This window comes from Platalea leucorodia (genome assembly GCF_965183815.1).
Source record: "Platalea leucorodia genome assembly, chromosome: 11".
Classification (NCBI taxonomy): Eukaryota; Metazoa; Chordata; class Aves; order Pelecaniformes; family Threskiornithidae; genus Platalea; species Platalea leucorodia.
In genome coordinates, this window is record NC_138833.1 from 20737135 (window position 1) to 20760973 (window position 23839).

The 23839-nt window shown below is 47.1% G+C and overlaps 1 protein-coding gene across 1 annotated transcript; it reads left to right on the forward strand.

Moving 5' to 3' along the window:
* Nucleotides 1–1635: 1635 nt before the first annotated feature.
* On the forward strand, nt 1636–12075 carry LSM11 (LSM11, U7 small nuclear RNA associated; the record flags this gene model as incomplete). Its single annotated transcript, XM_082323717.1, has 4 exons — nt 1636–2062; nt 6750–6889; nt 7666–7749; nt 9877–12075. The coding sequence occupies 4 exons, from the start codon at nt 1636–1638 to the stop codon at nt 10279–10281; spliced, it is 1056 nt and encodes a 351-aa protein (XP_082179843.1). The 3' UTR covers nt 10282–12075.
* Nucleotides 12076–23839: the final 11764 nt, after the last annotated feature.

A 23839-nucleotide genomic window follows, 5' to 3' on the forward strand; every position in this document is an offset into this window, starting at 1 on the left:
GGAGAGATAGTCAGCAGTTGGGACTGGCCATAAAAAAAGGAAAGAAAGAATCAAATGTGACTGAAGACGGTCAGTACTGCGTTGGTTTCCCATGAATTTCTGTAGCAGCTAGTCTCTGTTTCCCCTTTTCTTCCCACAGAAAGAACTTATACGTTTAAGGCAATGTGCATTTTGGTTTTGTTTTTTTTTTTAAGAAATACTAAACAGATGTAAACGACTCCTTTGCAGTTTCTTCCTGAGATTAAATGAGTCTATGGGTTTATAATAGCACAGGGCTTCCCCTCTACTGCTGTGTGCTAATACTGAGTGGTTAAGTACGTGCAATCGGAGAACGCAGATCATTTTTCGTTTGTAGAACGGGCTGTATAATTCCCAGGAAGAGGATATGAGATCGTGAGGCGATGACTCTGAATGAATCAACGCACCAGTCATTTACCACTAAGAACTTCCTGTCTGTCTGTCTGTCTGTCCGCTTTTTTGTGTCTCGTAGCACAAATGTAATTTACTTGACTTTGGCATGCCATATGTTACTGTCTGGTGCCCGGCTTCGGACATTACGTATAGAACAACTGTTCCAGAGGTGGTAACATTTGGATTTTGCAGTCTGAGTAAAAATGAAAAAAAATTTTGGCGATTCATGCTTGGAAAGTATTATGTGGGGTATTTTATCATATATATTATGACTACCTGATACATAAATAGATAAGAATGTGTGTGTGTGTAAAAAATGGGTCTGTATTAGATCTTATCCTCAGGGAGTTTTCTAATTAAATCATCCTTACAATAATACGTAATAAGTAAACATACCTGTTTACACAGGGATGCAGACTTTGGAACCAAGATGCGGATTGTCTGTACAGCCGCAGCCTTTAATTTGTATTAACATCAGTGCTAGAGAAAGAAACTCCCTGTGGTGTCCTCATGCCTAAAGTGACTTTGTAGCCGTAGGGGAAAATAAACCTTCCCGAGGCTCAAGCGGCAGGCTGGCGCGAGTGACAGGCGTTTCTGTGGCCGCAGGAGTCCCGTCCCCGGTGAAGAAACCGGTGTTTCCTCTGGCGCTGGCCAGCAGCCTCTGCCCGGTGCTGCATCGCCCTAACGGGAGGCACTGAACGTCCAGGAACCAGTTATGAAAGGTTAATGGGAGGTGGTGGAGTCCCTTAAAGCCCTCTGCAGCACTAACACGCGTTGCTTCGCTTTTCTTTGGAGAAAAGTTCCTGCACCGTTTACCCTTTTACGGATTAAAACGCAAATGCTGTTGCAGCCGCCTTTTGCCCCGGTGCCGTCGCGTTGCCCGGGGCGGGTGGAGCGGGGCCCCTGCTCGGGGGAGCACCCCCGGAGCACCCGGGGGGGCCCGGGAGGGAGGCCCCAGCACACAGACCAGCGCTGGAGTCGCACCAGGGAGTCAACCGAAGGCGCAGCGAGGACGGAACCCGCGGTACGGCGGGAGCTCCCGCGCCTCCCGCAGCACCGGCGCCCCGCGCCCCGGGCCGAGCCAGCTCCGCCCCTCCGGTCTCCCCTCCCCGCGCCGCGCCGCCCGGATCCTGCTTAGCTTCTGCGCCCGCGGCGGGCTCGCCCGGCGGCGCGGCAGCGACCCCTAGCGGCGGCGGCGGGCGGGGCCGCGGCCCGCAGCCCGGCATGGAGGAGGACGAGGGGGCTGCGGGCGGCGCGGAGCAGCGGCGCCCCCGCCGCCGGCCCGGGGCCGAGCGCTCCCCCAGCCCCAGCCGCCTGGACGTGAGCTCCAGCCGCTTCGACCCGCTGCTGGCGCTCTACTCCGCCAGCACGCCGCTGCCCTTCCCCGCCGCGCCCTGCTTCAACAACCTCGCCGAGTACGAGAGCTTCCAGCGCGGCCTGCTCCGCCCGCGCGGCCGCCGCTCCGCTCCTTCCCGCCGCGGCCCGTCCTCCGCCCGCTCCGCCCGCCGCGGCCCGCCCGCCGCCGACCCCGAGCGCATCCAGCGCCTCCGCAGCCTCATGGTCAACGCGGGACCCGAGCAGGAGGCGGCCGAAGGCGGCGCGGCGGCCCGGCGCCGGCGGGCACCCCGCAACGTCCTCACCAGGATGCCCCGTAAGGGCGGGCGGCCTGAGGGAGGCTGAGGGGAGGCCGGGGCTGGTGGTGGGGTGAGGCGGGAGGCTGGGGGGTGCCGGGCGGGGAAGGGGAGCGAGGTGAGGGGCTGGGGCGGGGGGCTGGGGCGGAGGGCTGGCGGAGGGTGTGAGGGCGCGGGCTGAGGGAGCGAAGGCTGAGGTGGGGTCGGGGGAGGCGGGCTGGCCGCGGTGTGGGGCTGCGATGGAGCCTGGGGGAGGTGGGGGGTTTGAACAGAAGGAAGCGGTTGGGTGACAGCGGGGTGTGGGTGGGTCGGGAGGGGGAAATGGCGGAGTTTGGGTGGAAAACCAGACTTGCGTGCTAGTGAAGGGCTGGGAAGATTGTGTGCAGAAATGAGGAACGGTGCGTTTCGCAGAACTGCTTACTCAGAGGTGACACCGGTTTTGTTATGGTGATGCCCTCCTGTGTTGTTTGGTTGATTACATTCATCCTCTTGATTTTGAGGAAAAAAGGATGAGAAACTGCTGTGCTTTCCAAACTACTCTTTTTAAACCAGGAATCGGATTTGAGTCCGCGCAGCTCGTAATTAAATAATAACCACAGCATGAGCCTGTAACGCACTGCTATGTCTTGGTTACTAACTGCGCATCCTGGGGGCGTAAACACAGCGCTGGCGTTTCTAGTGACACGATGACAGAACAGTGGATTGAGGTGGGAGGCAGCTGTGATGTTGCTAAATTCATCATCTGGGATGGTGATACAAGTTTCTTGTCCAAATTTATGTGTGAAGTCAGGGTAATAGCCCCTAAACATTAAAGGGTGCAACTTGTGCACCTACACCGAGAACCAGATGGCATTGCTATCAAATGAGATGTAACTTTAGTGTACTTAATTAAAAATACCGGGTGTTTATTGGAATCAAAGTATCTTTTCTAATCACCAGCATCACCTTGCTGTTCTTTTTATAAAAAGGCAAAGCCCAAAATCTTAAGTTCTGAATGGCCAAAGCAGAACTTTTTTCTTGCTGAGACACCAAAACATAGTATATTCATTGCCATAGGTGCTGCGTGATCCTAGATATTATGTCAACTTAGCGTTCTGCACAAATGCAGAGGTTCTGTTGGTGTAGGATTTAAAAAAAAATTAACCATAAATATTTACTTAGGGTCTTAATACAGAGAATCTGCATTTGGATTACTATGATGGAAACTGAAAAAAACTCTGTAAAAATTAACTTTACTGGTGGCCTAGCAAATAAATCACATGCTTCCATTAAGAGCACGTATTTAATATCCACACATCTAAGGCTGGACAGTGTGGGCTTTGAAGACGACTGGCACAACTGACATACAAAGTGCTATTCAGCAGTCTGCAGAGTTTTAAGAATAATTTATAGCCAAAATTGTGTGCTTTCCCTATAAGTAGGGGGCCTGTCTGCACAGCAAGTGGGCCACTGTTTGAAGCTTGGATTCTAGAGCAGTAGCTGCCTCTGAAAGCAAGTGTGATACGTGTTTTACTGCGTCCCACAGTCGTGATGCTGTGCTCCCAGGTAGCTGCGACAAGGTATGACATGTTCCTTAAATTTAGTGTGTCAGAAATGTAAAATGGAGACCAAATTTTGCTTGTCATGTGGGGTGATTTCAGTAGCCGTAAAAGTAAAAAGGAAGCTGCTTTAGCAGTGCCTGTTTTGGATCAGTTCAGGAGAAGCTATTTCTAGTTACTTTGCATTTACCAGGCGGCAGACAGCTTGTGTGCAAGCGGTTACTGCAGAGCGGTTAGAAAGGCGTTTGATAGTGTTCTGAGTTATTTCAACTGTTCTGACTTGCTTTGCTCTTTTTTTGTTTTGTTTAGTTTGTTTGTTTGTTTGTTTGTTTTTAATCTTGACTCTTAATAAAGTCTACCCTGAGGACAGGGACTTGAACTTAACCAGAGTTTGGATCTTTATTTTCTCCTTCCTGGGGTACTTGCCCTCTGGCTTACAGTAGTTTTCTAGTCATCTTCAGAATCCTGGTATTAAGCATGTACTTATTTTATACAAATAGGGATTGGATTTTGAGTACAAAACCAACTAGGTAACTCTTTTCCTCATGGATCGAAAAATTAATACTGGTAGTTACAGCACCAAAAGCCACAGGCAAATGTAGCTGCATGCAGAGCCTGGTCATTACTGGCTTTGATGCCTGCAGAAGAGCTATGTTGCAAAAATAAATTCCTTGCATTGCTGGTTTTATTTTTTCTGAGAAGTGGATGTCAGATTGTTGAAAGGTTTTTGGATGATGAGTTCTGCCCTTTTGATCAGGTGGAGTTGGAGGTTTGCCTTGGTGATGCTGGAACCTTACGCGGCGAGGAAAAGTGGGAAGAGCGTGTATTGTCTAGGTTTGGTAGAGCTGTGAAGTACTGTTTTCCACCAGGCCTAACAGGGTGCCGACAGCAAAGGCATAGTTGGAAATAAAGATTGTACTTGGATTTTTATAAGAAGTTGTAGATAAAGTTCCTGTGTAAAAGGAACATAGGAATCTAAAATCTAAAAAATAAATCTAAAATGATCCTGTAAGTTCTCAGGGTTGGTTACTAAAAATACTGTTACCTGATTAAAAGCATTAATCTGATGTAGTGATGGTGTCATCTGTGGTTCCCATGATGGACCTGTGAGTTCAGAACGTAAGTTTGCCGTCAGTTAGGCTGAGGGGAGCACAGAGACTCATGAAAAGACCCCCATAAGCAAAGCTGCGAGGTACTGAGACAGCTTATGCTCTATGTGAAAGCAATTTTCTCCAGCTATCCAGCTGGAGAGGGCTGGCAAGAAGACAATGGATCTCAAAAAATAAATGTGGTTAGGTTAATTCAGAGGAAACAGCTTTAGATTTCCCTGCTGTGCCCAGGAATTACCATGCAGCCAAATACTGCAGGTCAGCTGTCATACGGTAACGTTTTACACTCACAGGATGCGTTTTCTAGTGTGTAAATCAAACCTTGAGTACGTAGTCACTGAAGCACGAGGTGAGAGGTCATCGCTGACTCAGATATTTTTATTGATATGAAGAACTGTGTGAGATTGACAGGGTGTTGGTTGACAGGCGGCTGAACATGAGCCAGCAGTGTGCCCAGGTGGCCAAGAGGGCCAATGGCACCCTGGCCTGTATCAAGAATAGTGTGGCCAGCAGGACCAGGGAGGTGATGGTGCCCCTGTACTCGGCACTGGTGAGGCCGCACCTCGAGTGCTGTGTTCAGTGTTGGGCCCCTCACTACAAGAAGGACATGGAGGTGCTGGAGCGTGGCCAGAGGAGGGCAATGAAGCTGGTGAAGGGTCTGGAGCACGAGGCTGGTGAGGAGCAGCTGAGGGAGCTGGGGTTGTTTAGCCTGGAGAAGAGGAGGCTGAGGGGAGCCCTTATTGCTCTCTACAACTGCCTGAAAGGAGGCTGTAGCGAGGTGGGGGTCGGTCTCTTCTCCCTAGTAACGAGTGATAGGATGAGAGGAAATGACCTCAAGCTGCGCCAGGGGAGGTTTAGGTTAGATATTAGGAAAAACTTCTTCACCGAGAGGGTGGTCAGGCATTGGAACAGGCTACCCAGGGAAGTGGTTGAGTCTCCATCCCTGGAGGTATTTAAAGAACAGATAGATACGGTGCTTGAAGACATGGTATAGATGGACTTGGCAGTGATAGGTTAATGGTTGGACTCGATGATCTTAAGGGTCTTTTCCAACCTTGCCGATTCTGTGATTCTATGATTTCAGACCAATACCTTTCCCTGACTCTCAGTAGGAGTTGCACAGCAATCCTGTGGCTGTGTTTGCCCAAGCAAACAGGTAGCTGTCATTTATCACTGGAATGGCTTCGCCATGGCGTGGGTGGAAGTTGTAAAGTAAATAATATCTACCCCTCTAGATAATTTACACTTGCAAAGATTTCTAGTGTGCAGATAAGGCTTGTGTTTGCCAGGTGAGTTGTATGTTTTACTGAATTCCTCTGGTTTTGCCTGACTAAAAGCATTATAGTTCTGCAGTTTAGCATGGTTTCATTGGTGGCTGCTGCTTATAGTAATTTTATTTCTTTGCCAAAGACTTGTGCATCATTGAAGGATGAAGACTTGTACATCTTTGAAGGATGTTCAGCTGGCTGCTGAAAGTTTTAACTGAAACAATACATTTTTATCAGCTTAAACTGATCCATTTAGTTAGTTGAAGAACTTTGAGTCATCTGATGCTTCAGAAATCTTGTAAAGAAAAGGAACACATCTGATACGATACGTTATTAACAGATTGTAACTAATCTGAGGTAGCCTTAACTATGCATTTGTCTTTTCTGCGAAACTCTCTCTGCTTCCATGAGCTCTCTGTTCCCTCTGAACCACTTTTATTTATGATTAGCATTACTTAGTATGTTTTTGAAATTGGGCAAAAAGATTTTCAGGTAAGGCTGATTTGGCTATGGGTTATGTCAAGCAAAACCTTCATATTTTCTGAAGTCTTTACTGTCCCCACTGTAAGGAGAGTTTTGGTGGTCTAGTAGTTACAACTGCAGTGCGTTCCAGTGCTCTGGGGCTTCTCATTTCTTTTGCTGTGAAGACAAGTGTTGTACCAAGATCTGCCATACTTCTACATAGAGTAGATTTCTACATATTTTTTATATATATGTATCTATCTATCTATATCTCTATATATATATATCTGTATTTTTTTGAAGACCAGTGATGCTCTCTTTCTGTTTCAGTCCATGAAGGCAGCCCACTGGGGGAACTTCATCGCTGTGTCCGAGATGGTGTAAAAATCAATGTCCATATCCGCACTTTCAAAGGGCTTCGTGGAGTCTGCACAGGGTTTTTGGTTGCATTTGACAAGTTCTGGAATATGGTAATTATTGTTCCAGACCTGGATTTATAACTTTAACAATTTATATTGAAAACTTGAAATTTGCAACAGGTTTAAGCAAACTACATTTTGAGAAGATTAATGTCGTATTGTGGTTCATAAAGCTCATTTGCTCTGGCACTGAGTGCTGGGTTTCAGACTCAAGTGGTGCTTGGTGTTGGATTGGTAGGTCTGAGAGGTGCCTAGCCATCATGGAGAGGTTTTAAGTGAGAGCGCAGCTTTGAGGCGTTTCCAGCAGCTTCAAAGGTTTTGTATAAGAACCCAGGAAGGTGGAATATGAGGAATATCAGAAGCTTCCAAAGCTTTCTCTGCAAAACCCAATCGTCTTATAGTGGTAGCCACTTCTCTGTTTTCTTTCACTACCACGTCGCTGGGATGTCAGTGGCAAAAGCTTTTCCCTCTGTTCTACCTCATGCAGATCTTAAAGACAGTGGATGGAAAAGCAGATATGAAATATTTGTGAGCCTGGGGCTGTGAAAAGTTTGGAAATAGGTGGCGGGGGGGGAAAGGATTTTGCAGGCAAGGCTCAGAAAGATTTTGCAAGTAATACAGAATGGATGCTAGGCTTTGCTGTTGCTTTTATACCTCAGTACAACTTAGATGATTAAGAGGCCAGCTCCAAAGCACAGCTTGTTCCTAGGATGGATTTTCTTTCAGAGAGAACATAATTTCATAATGCTATGACACAAAGCTGGCCCAAAGCTTCTTCATGCTTTCTTTTAATTTTGACCTTTCCGTTTCTTTTTATCTTCTTCTAGGCCCTGACAGATGTGGATGAGACATACAGGAAACCAGTAACGGGCAAAGCTTTCTATGCAGAACCTCAGCTCACACTAACCCGGGTAGGTGACCATCTCCAGTTTTCTTTTTTTTTTTTTTTCAGTATCTCCTTTTTTTCAAAGTAGTAAAAGGGGAGCATTGATTGGAAAACTATATTTACATTTGAAATATTTTACCTCCTTTTGTTACAGATTGCTCTAAAATGACTTGAATGGGGGTGGGAGGGAAACAGTTTTCTGACCTTTTTGAAAGTTGTCGTGGTTTAACCCCACATGGCAACTAAGCACCACCCAGCGGCTCGCTCGCTACCCTCTTGTGGGATGGGGGAGAGAATCAGAAGGGTAAAAGTGAGGAAACTCGTGGGTTGAGGTAAATACAGTTTAATAGGCAAAGCAAAAGCCGTGCACGCAAGCAAAGCAAAGCAAGGAATTCATTCCCTGCTTCCCATGGGCAGGCAGGTGTTCAGCCATCCCCAGGAAAGCAGGGCTCCATCATGCGTAACGGTTACTTGGGAAGACAAACGCCATCGCTCCGAACATCCTCCCCTTCCTCCTTCTTCCCCCAGCTTTCTATGCAGAGCACAATGCCGTACGGTGTGGGATAGCCTTTGGGGCAGCTGGGGGCAGCTGTCCCAGCCGTGTCCCCTCCCAGCTCCTTGTGCCCCCCAGCCTGCTTGCTGGTGGGGTGAGGTGAGAGGCAGCAAAGGCCTTGACTCTGTGTCAGCACTGCTCAGCAGTAACAAAACCATCCCTGGGTTATCAACACTGTTCTCAGCACAAATCCAAAACACAGCCCCATACCAGCTACTGTGAAGAAAATTAACTCTGGCCCAGCCAAAACCAGCACAAAGTACTTTGGCCATAGTTCAGCGTTAGAGAAGTTCCACTTTAGAGCTCTTAATATCAGATCACAGTTGCTGCTACTGCTTAGTGCAATCTGCTGACCTTCTATAAGCTCACTCTGTGGTTTTTGATTTATTTGTTCTCTGCATTTTTTTGCACCCGTGACTGATCCGGTCCACATTTGTTCTGCCGGGTGATTTGGCAGTGCATAACGCTGATACTAACGTTCGTGGAGCAACAGTTTTTGTCTCCAGCCAACGAAACAGTACGCCTGTTTGGTCACTTCCAGCCTAGGGACCCTGAAGCCCAAGATTCTGCATGTTGCTCCAAAGCAAGACGCTCCCTAGGATCCAGCTGCAAAAAAAAGATGTTTACAAAATGGAGAACTAAAGAGATGATAGATGAACTTCTGAACAATGAAGGAAAAAAAAATGTGCCAGGGCTGTTCCTGTTTAATGGCATAGCTCTGGGCCTTTTGAACATCAGAGGAGCATCACAAAAACTTACGAACAGTTTCATTGTGAGGAATTTGCTTTCAAATTCCTGCCATTTAACTCTGTTTTCTGATAGATCCCACCCTTCCTTTTTTAAAGATTAGTTAAAAGTAATCAAGTTGTCATTGTTCCTTTAGCCCACTCTCAGAGGGATTGGCTTTCCATTCTTTTGCTGGGAAGAGACAGGCTGACTGAGAAGCCTTTTCATTTGTCAGTGTTTCATAAAAGCTTGCCTGCTGCCAGAATAAAAGCAGTTTCTTCTCCAGTTTCAGCACCATGTATTCTTAGATTAATGAGTTTATACAGTGCTTTGGATCTCCTGCTCTAGCTTTTATTATTTTTCTGTTGGTTTTGGTCTGCTCACCTCCCAGAATACCCGCACAGCCTCTTCTGGTTTGTTTTGGGGAACACAAAAGGTCCATCATTTTTTCAGTGTACACCCTTTGCTGATCAAGGCCCCTTATCTTAGGGATTCATGTCCTGCCTGAGGACACAAGGATGGAAATCTCTCTCATACTATCTGACAACATTACAACGGCATTGGGGAAAGTGAGCTAATGGAGGAACTTGGTAGCTTTCTGTTGTTCCTGACCACACATCAGTATTGCTCCCCAAATTAAATTCCTCGGTGCTCACATAAAGACACTCGTGCGCATGCAAGAGATTCATTGACCTTATGTCACGGTTTGACTTTGGCAAGAAAACATAGTATTTATTGCTGGTAAAGATTCTTCACTAATTGGGTATTGTGAGCTTCGATTTGGGATCGTATACGCAAATACCACGTAGAAATGCCAAACGAGCGGCCTCTTGTTTTATGAATGTGGTCATATACACAAATGTTCTTTTACAGCTGTTTGACAGACTCAAACTGCAGGAGTCCTCAGTAAAGAAGGGAGCGGACTCAAAGACTGTCTCAGAGGAGCTAGCCCTGTCAAATGACTCTCAGACGCTCGGATGGAAAGTTGGATCGGGACGAGGGAGAGCAGAAGATGAACGTGAGAAACAGAAACGCTTGGGCAGAGCTGGAGAAAAGAAGATGCCAGGTGACAGTTTGCATCTGGCTGCCAGAGGTGAAGCTGACGTGGGCAGCGGGACTGCCCACACGGAGGGTGCCAGTGCTGGGGGTACCCGTGCAAGAAGCCAATCACGGAGAAAAAGGCGGCCCAAAGTGGATTATCAACAGGTGTTCACACGTCACATAAACCAGATTTTTATTCGAGGAGAGAATGTCTTGCTTGTCCATTTAGCACATTGACTTGGCTGAGCCTTCGTCAGTGTATTTATTTGATAGCATGAATTGCGGCTGCAGCTCTCATTGCTATTTAGCGTTCTCATTAAGTATGATGGTACTGTGGCTGGTTTCCCATTGCCATAACAAGGTAGGGGAAAATAATTCTAACTGGAGCATCCTGAGCTTGATGCCAAAGCAGCTTCCTTAGATCTCTTTGGGGGTCTCAGGACAAGGTCAGCAACGCAGTTGTTTCTGTGAGATGAGGGAGGTAAGCACAGATCCCGCTGCTCCTTAAAAAGAAGCTAAATGGAGAGGGTTGAAAGAGAATTTTGGTGCGCTCAGTTGTAGGAGCTAATTGTGGCACACATTAAGGAGCTTAAGATTAGATCTCCACCTGAAATGAATCCCAAATGCTATTTTGCATGAGTAATCTCAAGAGAAGATTGCTAATGAAACCAACAGTTTGTCTGCTGTTGTTACATGGATTATGTCTTCTTTTCCAGACATAATTCTGACAGTCATTTTGAGATGGTCTATAAAAAGGTGGAGTGACATACTACTGATGGCTATTAGCCTCTTCTTCATAGTTAGCTCTGTAATGCCCTGTGTGATAGAAAACCTCTTAACTGAAAACTGCTCTTTTTCTGTGAATGATGGCAGGACTGTAATTTGTTTTCAATATCAAAGCTTAGGCTTCTACTTGTAATGCTATGCTTTAGCCCTGTGTCACCAGCAAGCAGCTAATGTAGCTGATCCAGGGACCTCCGTATTTGGAGTTTATCTGTGAATGTTGTGGATGAGATGGAAAATTGTACTTTTCTATTTCACCCATTCGCTACTTAGTGTAATAGTGAAGGTTGCAAAGATGCAGATTTTTCTTCTCGGATTTATGTGTTTGTGCTGAGCACAATTGTACTGTATCTAAGCGCCTTTCAAGTTCCCTCTGCTGAAACTAGAGGTGCTGTGTCTCCAGCAGTTCTCATGGAGCAGAAATCTTCATGGGTCTTTCCTATCCATATGAATGATGCATCATCTAATTCCAGTTGAACTGAGCTTTGGAGGTGTGCCTAAAAATGTTTTGAAGTATAAAAGTCAAACTCAGCTCATCAGTGTTTTTATTTTAGCAAGGTTCTTAAGCTACTGTAGATCAGGCAAGGCTTCTGTAGGTATAAACCGCTTTCCAACAGCTACATGCAGAATTTTGAGGGTAAATGAAACTGTAATATTATCTAGTCTGTTCCCGTAGTTGTCAGAGGACGCGAGATTTCACACTGCTATTCCTGTATTCATCTCAACTACCTTATGCTTTGCAGCAGCTCCGTGTGTTTAAGATGAAGCTGGGAAATTGCCAGTGGAATGGTTAGATCTGACAATGGGTAGAACAACTTTTTAGTGCTTTATAGCAGGTCTTGTATTGCATGTAGAGGTCATCATAAGTTCTCAAACGGAGTGACTGTACTCTCAGTGCCGTGTCTTTCTGGTGCTGTAAATGCAGCACACTGCTTGCTTGTCATGAGGGGCATGTCTGGTGCTTGGGTGAATTACAGAAAGCATTTAGCAGGAGTTCCTGGACACACCAAGCAGCTGTATGCCTCTGGGGGAGCCCAAAACTTTTATGTCAACGTTTCAGATGACAGGGGGCTTGGGTGGCTGATCAGCTCAGCCACTGAGCTGCAAACCCAAGTTCAGCCTGGGACAGAAGTGCCTCAGAGTAAAAAGTACTGTTGACGCAAATCAGTTTCATCAAGAGTGAACAAACAAAGGAAAAAAAAAAAGGAAAGAATATCTACAGTTTCTTATTATACGTAGCTTTGTTGCTGTAATCCTTTCCTACTATGAACTGAGACTAGGCACTGAAAAAATTCTTCTCTTGGAGGTTCTTGTTTCCTCTCCTTTTGTGCCGTTCTTGTTTGTGTTCATGCGGTCTGCAGTTCTTCCCTTTTTTTTTTTTTAGGAAGACTGTTCTTGCATTCACCCCTAGTTGTCCCGGCTTTCTGAACCTTTCCCGGTTGGCTTTCTATGTTGTTGCCAACTGACCGGAACCCTCACAAATTATTAGAAACGTGTGAAGCTAGAAACAAGGGGCTTATTTCTGCTCCTGACTTCTCAGCAGCTTTTATTGCAAATGAATATTTTTCTTCATTATATTTTTGGTTGTGGGTTGTTTTGTCCCTTCTGCTTTCTGACTGGTTTGTTTTTATTTCGGTTGCTTGGGATGACTCTCTCTGCCTCTTCCATTCATGCCAAAGGCTACTGGTTTTGACACCTCTCCTCTCCTCTTTCCTTCATACTTGACCAAAGGGTGTCAAATCTCCACTCAGGCCTATGTACTATGGTATCTAATTGAATTCTTGCTTTGCTGTACCTCATATTCTTAATTCTCTAGTTTATACTGCCTTGTGCATTAAACAAGATACACCTACCGTGAATGTTCTTGTGGCTGTACTGCCCTCTTTCCTTGCCAGTTGACACTTCGCTAAGTTCTCAGTTGCTACTGGAAGTCTCAGTGTTTTCTTTCATCAGAAGTTTTCCTCTGAAGCCTTGCGGGTGTTTGTTGCTTCACATCTACAAGTTTCTTTTTTTAGATTTTATGAAAAATGCTGGTGCTTCGACTTGCGTTTGTGCCTTGATTTTTTTTTTTTTTTAATATCATCACTGACCTGTTCTTCCAAAATCATCATCTCAGTCAACAAACCTGGTTAAGACTATACAGTTTGTCTAATTTTTTTGCTCTACCTCATTATTAACCTGTCCCTCCTCTATTTGCATTGTTGCCTCATCTGTGGAGTTGGTTAAAATTCTCTCTTCCAATTTAGATTTAATGGCTTATTTGGTGGTTCTTCCTTTGTTTCCTACTTCCTTATCCACCTCTCATTATTTCCAAGCTACTTCCTAAATACAGCCTCTTCTACAACTTCAGATCTTCCAAAGTGTCTTCCTTTTCCCTACTTTTTCTGACAATATATCTTTTTAAAGCCCATTATCAAAATGCTCTTTTATGAATTTTGTCTCTTTCCAGCATAGCATTTGCGATTTTTGTCTCTTTCAAGCATCATGATTGTGACTAAAGCAAGTGATCCTGTATGTCTGTTGTCACTTGCATGTTTAATACTTCAGATAAAGTTGCTCTTTAAATAAAATTGAATGTGATGTTCTGAAATGTTCTACCTCACTTAAGTATTCATGTAAATCTGTTTAAAAAAAAAAAGAAAACAACCCTTGGAAACACATCAGCTTTGGTTTTTTTATTGTTTCCGGTTATTTCTTTCCATGTTTTCCCTTTTCCAAACTCAGCATAAAATCCATGCTCTTCGTTCCAAAAGCTGTCTGCTCCTAGCCATTGCTCTATTGCTGCGGTGTCACAAAGATGGTGTGAGCATAGACACCTGAAGTTGTTATGCTAACGAATGAAGGGTAGGAGCAGGAGGCAGTCTTAAGAAACAGAGAGCTGTGTGAGAGTGAAAGAGCTTTGGGCCAAATATGAAGAACTCTCTGGAAAGGATCCACATAGTGGTTGCAACCTGTCCAGTATTTCCAGGACATTTCTCAGCCTGGTGCTCAGCAGGGATTCCTAAAGCGTGTTTATGGTGAGGTACCAAATTACTGCAAGGAGCAAAGTTTTCTGAACTACCTTTGAAGAAGTGTTGTGATGATTTGAGAATTTTTTAGAGTCATTTCTAAAATAGCAGGCAAATATGAAACATGAAATGTTATGATGCCAGCTGCATGTAATGCGATAGTCTTGGAATGTGATGTCACAGATATATCTCACGGTGTCATAATATATCTTTTCATTGCCGACACAGTTCAGTAGGGAGCCACATCTCATTACTTTAAGTGTGGTGATTTTATTTGTATGGTGATACAATTCTAGGGACCTCTGCAGATAGTCTGAGTGGGGTTTTCATGGAACCACAGCGTAAAACCTTGCTATGCTGTGGGCAAATTGGTGGGGAGAGCCGAGCGCTGCAGTGTTACCCTACAGTTACGGGTGTCATGGCTGGGATTATTTCTTGGGAAACTCTTTTACACAGGTGCTTCATTTTTATTGAACACTTCTTAAACAGGGCTGTGGCAGTAGAATAGATAAGGCCAAAGGAAAAAAAGGAGCTTGTAAGAAGTGTGGGTTTAGTTCCTTTCTCAACTGACTGGTCCAGCTTGTTAACTGTGTGAAAGTTTGGGGGTTTTTCCTGACCTAGAGACAGGTTCTTAGCATGTCCTCACCAGGTGATTACTGAAGTAGTTGGTGAGTACTGTTTTCCATCTGCTTCTTGTCCTTCAGTTTGTGGATTCATTGTTTCTGACGCAGCTTTCCCTTCTGGATCATTTGGAAGCAGGGCAAGGTCTCTCAGCAGGAGTAGGCTTGACTGCCCACTGTTTTTTCCCACTTCCTAAGGAATGTTACCCCGTCTAGTTTTGCATCCAGATAGCCTTTGGCTATTCTTGATTTTCATACTATTCTCTGCAGACTTTTGGAATTATTTGGTCAGAAGAATTATTTATCTTGGACTGATTGGAGTAAACTGATTTTTTTTTTAATTTGTTTGGTGGTTTTTTTTAACTTCTTTTCCTTCCCATAGTGCTAGGGTTTCCTGGTTTGCAGTTGCAGTCACCTACTTGCACCTATGAATCACTGTGGGTGAAGAAGTGTCCAGGAAAAAAGAAGCAGAGAAAAAAGATGTCTAACTTTTGTTGAATTGGACATTCTGTCCAACATGCCGCCCACACTTACCCTTTCTACTGCTTACTGGCACTGACCTAAATGAGACAGGTGGAAACGATGATTTCATCCAGAGTCTTGAAAGAAAATGGAAAGGCAGTAGGGACGGCAAACTGTGAAAACACTCTGAGTTTCTGAAGATGTATATCTCCAGGTAAACTTCCTGTCTTTGATTAAACAGATCAGAATTACAACCACCATCTTAAACTGCAAGCTCTGCGACTGGATAAAATTGGAAGGCACAGTACTACACCCTTTCGGAGGCAATGCAGCAGCAGTAGCAGTGATTCCTTCAGCCAGGCAAGCTCTTTCCTGAGAAGCCGTTGAGTTACATGTTGGTGTCTGCCTCAAAGCATAACTGTAAAACACTGTGAATTAATAGGCAGGTGTTTTCACTCCTGCCTGCATTGCAAAGTATAAAACATAAATGCTGGAGTATGCATCTTCTGCAGCCCAGAGCTATTTCAGTTCATGCTTTCGCTTCTTGACATCGGCTTAAAAATTTGAAGATTGTACTATAGCAATCCCAAGACTGTCTTTGCTAAATGTTGTGAAAGGCTAACGCTTACTAGAAGTGATATTGAAAAACTACGGGATTGCAGAATTTCTGGAATTCTTGCTGTAATTAAGGTATTGCAAACCAAAAATCTCTATTCTCAAGGATATGATCAAGATGCACAAATGGAAATGTATGAAGCCACGACTGGAAGAAGAAAGGATGAAGAAATACCTCCTTCCTTCTAGTGAAGGAAGATGATCTTCCTCGAGTGCGATAGTAATTTCAAAGCTAATTCTCCCAGTTTCCAGGCTTGATGGTAGGTGGGCCTAAACGGTCCGAAACTCCAATTGAATTAGGCACGCACAAAAACCAGAGCTCGGAGATGTGGCTGTTTGCAGACTTGAGTATCAAGTAAAAAGTCTAACTTCACAGTGAGAGCTTCTAGAGAAGTGACTCCAGTGTACAGTCCTCGGGTGTCTAAAGCATTCGCTCCATGGGAAGTTTTCTTGGCATTGTTATCCTCACCCGTAAGAAGATGACAAATAAAGGGTTCGTGATGTGCTGTCCTGTATTGTCTTGTTCAAGAAGCTGCTGTGTAGTTAGTGGTGAGATCTGACTGGGTGGATGGAGGAAGACGGGGGTGTCCAGTTGCAACAGGAACTCAAGGAGAGAGACCTAAAATCTTAATAATATCCTTCTAGCTAATGAGCTAGAAGTCTAGCAAAGGAGGAGGGAGTCCAAGCTGAGCTTTGTTTTTTAATTTACCAAAAATATTAATACCCTGGTAGGGTATACTTGGACCAAAAGATAAGAATGCACTCAAGTTTTCATTTAGAAACTTTAACTTGGTCAGATTTCTTCCTAGCAGTGCCTGTGTCTCACCTTCAGATAAACATTATTACAAGGTTTTTTTAAGAGTACTTCACTGTTCATGTAGCCAGTAATGTGCATTTCATATCTAAAAGTGCTCGTAAGAGCCACTGTCATTAGAAGCAAACACCCATTTTCAGGAGGTTGCATGTCTTTTCTTCCATCCTGACTCTATAACCTAAGATGAATTTGGGAACAGCTGGATGCAAGTAGAGCAGTTAAAATTTGTGTGGAAAGAAAAAAAAAAATTTAAAAAATCACAGCTTTTTCTGTCTGGTGTTGCCAGCGTATCAGGAGGAAAAAGTATCAATTATTACACGGTAGAAACATTGTGGAGAAAAACCTTACTATTGAAGAGCATTCTTCACTGCCATCTTTTTTACCCATTAGCAGCCTGGGCAGAAAAAAACGTGAGGCCACTGGGGAAGAGACAGGCAAGGCAGTCCAGCGGTCCTGCTCCAGGTGGGCGCTGCGGGATGAATGCGCTCGGTGAAGACTTTTCTTGATGGAAAAAAAAGTGTGTGTAATCTACTGTAAGTATAACATGTACCCCTCTGTACATTTTCCCGACTGTAGGCTTTCATGGCATGCTGAAAGTGGGAAAGGAAGCCTAGAAAAAGGAGGAGAGAGGAGTTACTTGGTGATAGCTCCTCAAAATGGGGGCTCGCTTTCTAGCCTGTATGCTTTGGCGTGATTTGGCCAGCCCTGGGCAGTTGTGCTGTGTAGGTGAAGGGGGGAGGACGCAGAGACAGTCCTCGAGTGCAGCCTCCCTTGCGTTGTGAGCATTTCACGGCGCGTGGGCTGTGCCCCAGGAGCCTCTGCCAGCCGCCAGCCCTAATAACTGACCCATTTGATCCTGCCTCTAAAATGTTGCAGAGGAAAACCAGCGGAAGAAAAAACAAGTAAGCAAATTTCCCCGTTTGAGGCAGGGATGGTAGGAGGCTTGATTATCCTTGTTAGCTTCCTGGGGGTGCGGGAGAAAGGACTACTTTAGTGGAGGAACATCAGAGATGGCTTGTCTCAGTGTGCCAGTCCTTTTAGATGTCACTGTAAGTGCTCTTGCTCTTCGCTGGTGGAAGTGAAGGCCTGTCAGGGAAGGAAAATGCCTTCTGATGTTCCTGGATAACTATTTTATTAGCTGCTAGCTTCGTAGCGTACACTTGGATGACTTAGCTGAAGAAAATTAGTACACCTGAGACTTTCAGTCAGTCTTGTATTCGTTTAGAATGAAAAGTAGTTTGATCAGGTTGTGTAAAAACATATCCATCCTTTTTTCCTCTCAAAAGATCAGCATTCTCCCTCAGGAAAGAAATGAAAGCTTCCCCTGCTCCTATAGCAATTGCTTCTGATTTCCACTGCTTCAGAGCAAAGTGCGGCTGTGTCATTGTGTCTTCGGTGTGACAGATCATTCTGAGATGAGAAAATGAGAGAAGCGTTCGGTTTCTTTAAAACTAAAATGGGCATTACGAGGGGAGCAGTTGGGTTGACCTCTTCTCAAACGGTGCGTGCATCCAGAGTAGTCGCGTGGATTGGGACTTGTTAACCAATTAGTCATCTATAAAACTTCCTTAACGAACCGCAGAGGAGCAGCGTGACCTACCAGACTGACGTGGGGTTGGAAGCCGGGTGCTGACACATTCTGATCTCTCTACTGCCACTTGCTCACTGAATGGCCTTGGCAAGTCACTTCCCTCCCTCCCCCCTACACTCCACAGCTGTAATACATCTGAGAGCAATCCTTGCCCGTCTCGCAAGGATTTGGGGAAGCGGTGAGCGCTACACAAGTGCTAAGTATCGTTACTACAACCATAATATGTCAGGTAACGCAGATACGTAGATCATCTGCCCTCTTCAGGCACTTGACTGTTAGCCTTATGTCTCGGCGCACTAAAAATGTGCGGGATATCAGGTACAATGACACACTTCAGTCTTGAAATCACGTCTTCAAGGTCAGATTTGGTGACTTCAATATCCGTTTCACAGCTGCAATACCATGTTTTGGTCAAACGGTGATAAATGAGAGTGTAACTCCTTTGTAATTCTTTCTCTGTCTTCCTAAATATTTTGTTTCTTAGGAAGCTGATGCTGCTATGAACATATTGAATAATACTGAATTTGCAATATTCTGCTTTCCAGATATAAATGTTTATATTTAAAAGTGCTACGACTGCAATGCAATAAATATATCCCTATAACAGTTTGCTTGAAAGCATGGTCTTTTGTGCCCTGTCGATATGCTTGTGTCAGTGATGGAGCCGCTCCGGCAGCGGTTAGGACAGACGCCTGGATGTGGAGACCAGCAGGCTTTGAATGCTCTCGTCACGGGATGTGGGGGCAAACCAGTCACCCCTGTGTTCAAAAGTGTATTAATCTACAAAATTAGAACCTGTTTATTGCCATGGCAAATGATGCTGATGTATTTGGATCAGAGATGCTGACTATATGGATGCAGCTTGCTGGAGATGGTAACGTTCCTGTGCTCTGGAATTCAGATATTTGCTAAAAGGCGTAATTCCCATTGCAGCCTGGGAACTGTCTAAAGAGAACAAAATCTGCAGTTTAAAGCCAGGAGTGGCAAGATGGGGATGCATGTAATGAGAGGGATCAGAGAGGGAATTCACAGAAGAGGTCTGCGACCCATGGACTTTGATTTGCATTTTGAAGTGTTGCTTTACACTGGGCGTCTGCCCCGTCTTCCCCGTGTCTGATGTCTCCCTGGGGTCTTCCAGGATGATTTACAGTCAATGTGACAGCAGGCTCTTGCTCTTTTAGATTGCAGTTCTGGCCATTTAATTTTCAAGTGCAAAGGCCATGAGTTGTTCGTTGATATTCATGCGGTCACTTTGGGGTAAGCCTGTGCTCAGATACCTTCCTAAACTGGAGTCAGAACAGCTGAGGAAGCTGCAGCAGCTGGACTCCCAAGAAGGGGAAACAAGTTCTGCACTGCCACAAAAAACCTTACCTGAGCTTTTCTCGTGGTGTTTTATTGCTCATAAATATTAAAAAATAATACACTTTGTAACTTTTCTAGTGTGGGAAGGCCTGTTGGAGCACAGCACCACCTCAACTAGAAACTTCAGATTCCCATGCTGGCGCGGCAGATGGAGCGCCTGAGCCCTGGCGGTGCTGAGGGCCAGGTTCGCTGCCGGCGGGCCCCAGGAGCTCACCCAGCCCCTCCACCCGCTCCTGATGTTCCTGTGCAATGGTGTCTGACCTTGCTCCAGCTGCTGGTAAAGCAAACACCTCTTAGCTTCGTGCTATTCTTGGGGGGGGGGGGTTGCATGCAGGTGACCTACGTCTGAGAGTATTTAAGCAGACGTTCTCATATGCAATGGAGTGTTGCTCAAATTAAGGAAAAATGATAGCTGGAGGGGTAAGGAAGAGTCACAAATTCCAGCTCTGATTTTAGCTGCTCTCCTGGAGTCCTATAAAGCATTTACCTCCTTTTTCTCGTGTTGCTTTGTTCCTGTTTTGAGAAGAGAGTTGACATTTTTAAAAGGAAAAATTGGGGGAAGGAGACATCCCTGCTAGCTCCGAGAAGTTAGCTCTTCTCTGGCAATACTGAGGCATTTTTTCTCCTGATCAAATGCTACCTGATTTCTCTGAACAGTTCTTCTCAACTTCAAGCTGTATCTTCTTGCTGTGAATGATTTATTATCCCGAACAACTAGCTTATTCCCCACAGTTTCTTATAAGCCTTGGAGATCTCTCTCATCTTGGCATTTATGAGTCTGTCCAGTCATCTTTCATAACACGGACAATTTCTTAGGTTTGATTATTTGGTTTCCTTGCAGTCCTCAACTCCTTAAATGATCTGAGTGACGAAGGGTATGTCAAAAATGAAGTTTTAATCATACAGACGAGTACATTGCGGATTCAGGTGTTCAGGTTACGGGTCAGTCTGGTGATGCTCATAGCCTGCTTGAAATCCCAGCAAGTATTTGAAGATTTAAAACAGGTATCGTTCGGTTTCTCAGTTAATGGACAGTGGGTATAAACTGAAGCGTAGGTAACAGCGCCCGCTGGGGCGGATGGTCCGCTAACGGCAGCCTGCCTCCGTTCTGCTGAACGGAGGCGCGGTTTTTGTGAAGCTCTGGCAAGATAACTGCATCTCGCAAGGTTCGTTTTCTTTGCTGCCTCCGGGCCGTGGGTGCAGCTTTCCCCAGGAGAAGGTAATTATTTGGGTCCTGATGGCTGCTTTGAGGATCTTGCCCCACCTGCCCCTGCTAGCACCTCAGCACTTCGCCTCCTCGCTTCTCCTTTCACATTTTGCAGTATTTGACAAATTTTAAACCAGGTGTTTTTGTTCTAGCCACCCGCATCACCCTCAAATCTCTCGAGTGTGCCAGTCATCTCCGCTGCTCTCCGATCGGCTGCAACGTTTGAGGTGGGGATCACGTTTAATTTGCTCGCCTCGGTTTCGCTGTTACCCAGCTCTGCTGTTGCTTCCCCTCCAGCTGCCGGTTGTGCCCGTGCGAGCTGCGGCTGCTCTGCCCGCCGGGTCCCCGCTCCGCGCAGCTCCGCGGCCTCGCTGCCTCTCGCCGGGGCGACGTGGATGCGGAGGTAAGGCTGGGCCCGGGTCCGGCTCCCGCAACAGCCCCGCAAGAAGCGCGCAGCTTTAGCTGTGAAGGAATTGCTCTGGGACACTGCTACTTACGCAGATCCTTTTTAAAGGGTAGTGTGGGAGGGCGAATAGTTCAGATCCTGCTTATATTTTAAATCCAGACTGTAGGTGTAAAGAGTGATCTGTACCGATTGCCCAGAGGCTTTTATGGCGTAATCTGTTTTATTTTGGTGGTCTGGACTCCGCTGGGACGTAGCTCCAAACCCACCGCCCCTGGTCCTGCCACTGCCGCTCTGAATGGGCCAAAGCAGAGGGAGGACCCAGCCCCGGGCCCCTCTGGGGACACCCACCCCGCGGAGGGGGTGGAGGGCACCCGCACCGCCGGCCTCCGGCCGCGCTCCTGCTCCGCGCAGGGGCCGTTGGCTGGGAAAGCACCGCAGGGATTCTCAGGGACGCGGATTTCTCTCTTCCATGGGCACTAAATGCTCCAGAAAGATTGTTCAAGGCATCCCCCAGGTGTTAGAGCCCTTCGGGCTGCTCTTCCTTCACCTGGGAGCCTCTTGGCCCTCCAAACTGGGGCGGCGCAGCGATGGCGGTGGCGGGCCCTGCCCAGCCCCGTGACCGCGCTGACGAGCAGAAAATCTGCCGATGGGGCGATTAAAGTGAACTGGGGGCGACTTCAGCTGTGCGGCTGGGGGGGCTGGGGGACCGGGCACGATTGCAGTTGCCAAATAACCTGCGGGCTCGCCCCTTCCCTGTCCCTAACGGGGCCGGGGGGGGGGGGGGGAGCTCGCCAGGCTGCCGCCGCCGGGCCGCCATCCCCCTTGCTCGCTGCTCTGCTCCCCACCAGGTGGCAGTAGGTTGAAGGGAAACCCCGGGGCGAGCGGCGGGGCGAGCGAGCAAACGCCGCCCTGGGAGCCCGCCCGGCGGCAGGGGCCCTGGGGGGGGCTGCCCTGGGGGGGCTCCCCACCATCTCGGTGTGCACCCCTCCTGCTCGCTGCTCCGACACCCTGGGAGCGTGGCTGGCTTGCCGTTCTTTGGAAGTTAAGGTTTTGGTGCAGGCCACGGAGTAGGAAGATGCTCCGACAGTAACTCCTCCAGCCTCACTTGTAGTTGTCTCTGGGGTGAACCAGTGTTTGGGCAGCCTTGAGAACCTGTTTGTGTGCGAGATGACAATGCTTCCTGGCCTGCAGTTAGATCTCGGTCAGGGGTTTGAGCTTCATGGTGTAAAACCTCCTAGCGAATTTGAAGGCCAGGCGGGCAGCCCTCGCAGCCCGGCTGCTCCTGCGGGTTTTCACCCCCGTTGGCTGTTGCTGCAGAAGTAGGTGTGTGGGACGAGTCCTCAACGTGCCCTCTACGACCACCATAAAAATGGGAGTGTTTACATCTGCGAGCAAGGAAATGTCTTTTATTGGTGCTCTTGGAGGGGTGTCTCACAGGGAAGGGGTCCCGTACGGAACAGGGTCTTTTCATAACAAGCTGCTAGGGTTGCATGTGGTAAATGAGGCAATTACCGACCGCGGGTCGGGAAAGGGCTATTTGGTGAGAAGCACCAGCTGTTTGCTTCTCAAATTGCGTGTGTTTGCAGTGTTTTGTAAACCAGATCTTTGCACAATTACAGATATTTAATTTCTAGAAGATGCTTGTGCAAACGTGCGCCTGCAGGCGCCACCGAGCTGCGCGTCACCGAGCTGCGCGTCACCAAGCTGCGTGTCACCGAGCTGCGTGTCACCCGGCGCGGGCTCCCGGCCCCTGCTCCCGCCGACGCTGCGAGCACCGGCGGGGGCTGCTGCAACGTTGAAGTGAAGCGGGGTGGTGGCGTCGAGGTGCTGCAGCAGGTCGCTGATGTAACCTGCCCTAAAGTCAGCCCAATGCTGTGAACTGGCGTCCGCTCCGGTCTCCTCCAGCTCGCCTTTGGCACTCGGGGTGTTGCTCCTATCGCGGTCACCTTTGCGTGTACGTAGCCTGGTTTACAAAACTGCCTTGCGACGGGGTTTGCCCACCCTCCTCACGTGCTGACAGTTTTATACCGGTAAGATCGTGGGTATTCGTTAATTTATTTTAAAAGCAGCCATGTGCTTGTCATTCCTTGTTGGGTCAAAATGCTCTGAAGTCCCCCATTCCTCAGCTTGCTGCTTTAATTAAAAACACAGACCCTTAAAAGAGGATCGTACTGTCTCCCACTATTCAAGACACGGCAAACGTTAGTGCAGCAGAGTGTGAATCGCTTGCCGAGAGCCATCCTCTGCCTGGCCTCGCGTCTGTTACCAAGTGTAAACTAATGAACAAGGAGCCGGCGTTTGTCACCGCATCCAGGGTAAGGGCTCTCCAACAGTGCTGCGGGCTGACGTGGAGGGATTGCAAGGGGCTGCAGCCCCTGACCTCAATAAAGGCTTCAAAGGAAGCTTCTGAGAAGTTTTTTGCAGCACAAAAAATAAATTCTCCTGGTAACGTAGCAGCCAGCGCACTTTAATAGCTAAAACTACGTCAAGGCTTCTGCTGACTGGGTGGAAATGACATCTTTGTTTTGTGTATAAATGCTGTTCTGTAATGTCTTTTTTTTTTGCTCCATTAAAAAAAAGGACTTGAGGCTTACAAGATGAAGGTACCAGCTTACGCAGGCAGCCCACTCGCGGCGACCGAGCTGGGCAGGGCGCGAGGGCAGGAGGAGCTGGGGAGCAAGAGCCGCGCAGGTGCCGGTCCGGCGTTGCTGCGATGAGAATTCCCTGCCTCTCTGAAAGAAAAAGGTGGGGAAAGCAGCAGCTGCTCAGGCACCCTGCTTTGCTGTGAGTCTGTCTGGCCGCGGAGTGCGAGCGGACAGACACGTCGGGGGGCCGAGGGAGGCCAGGGGCCGTGCAGCACAGGGGGAGGCAGCGATGCGATGCGATGCGATGCGATGCGATGCGATGCGATGTGTGGCGTGGGAAGA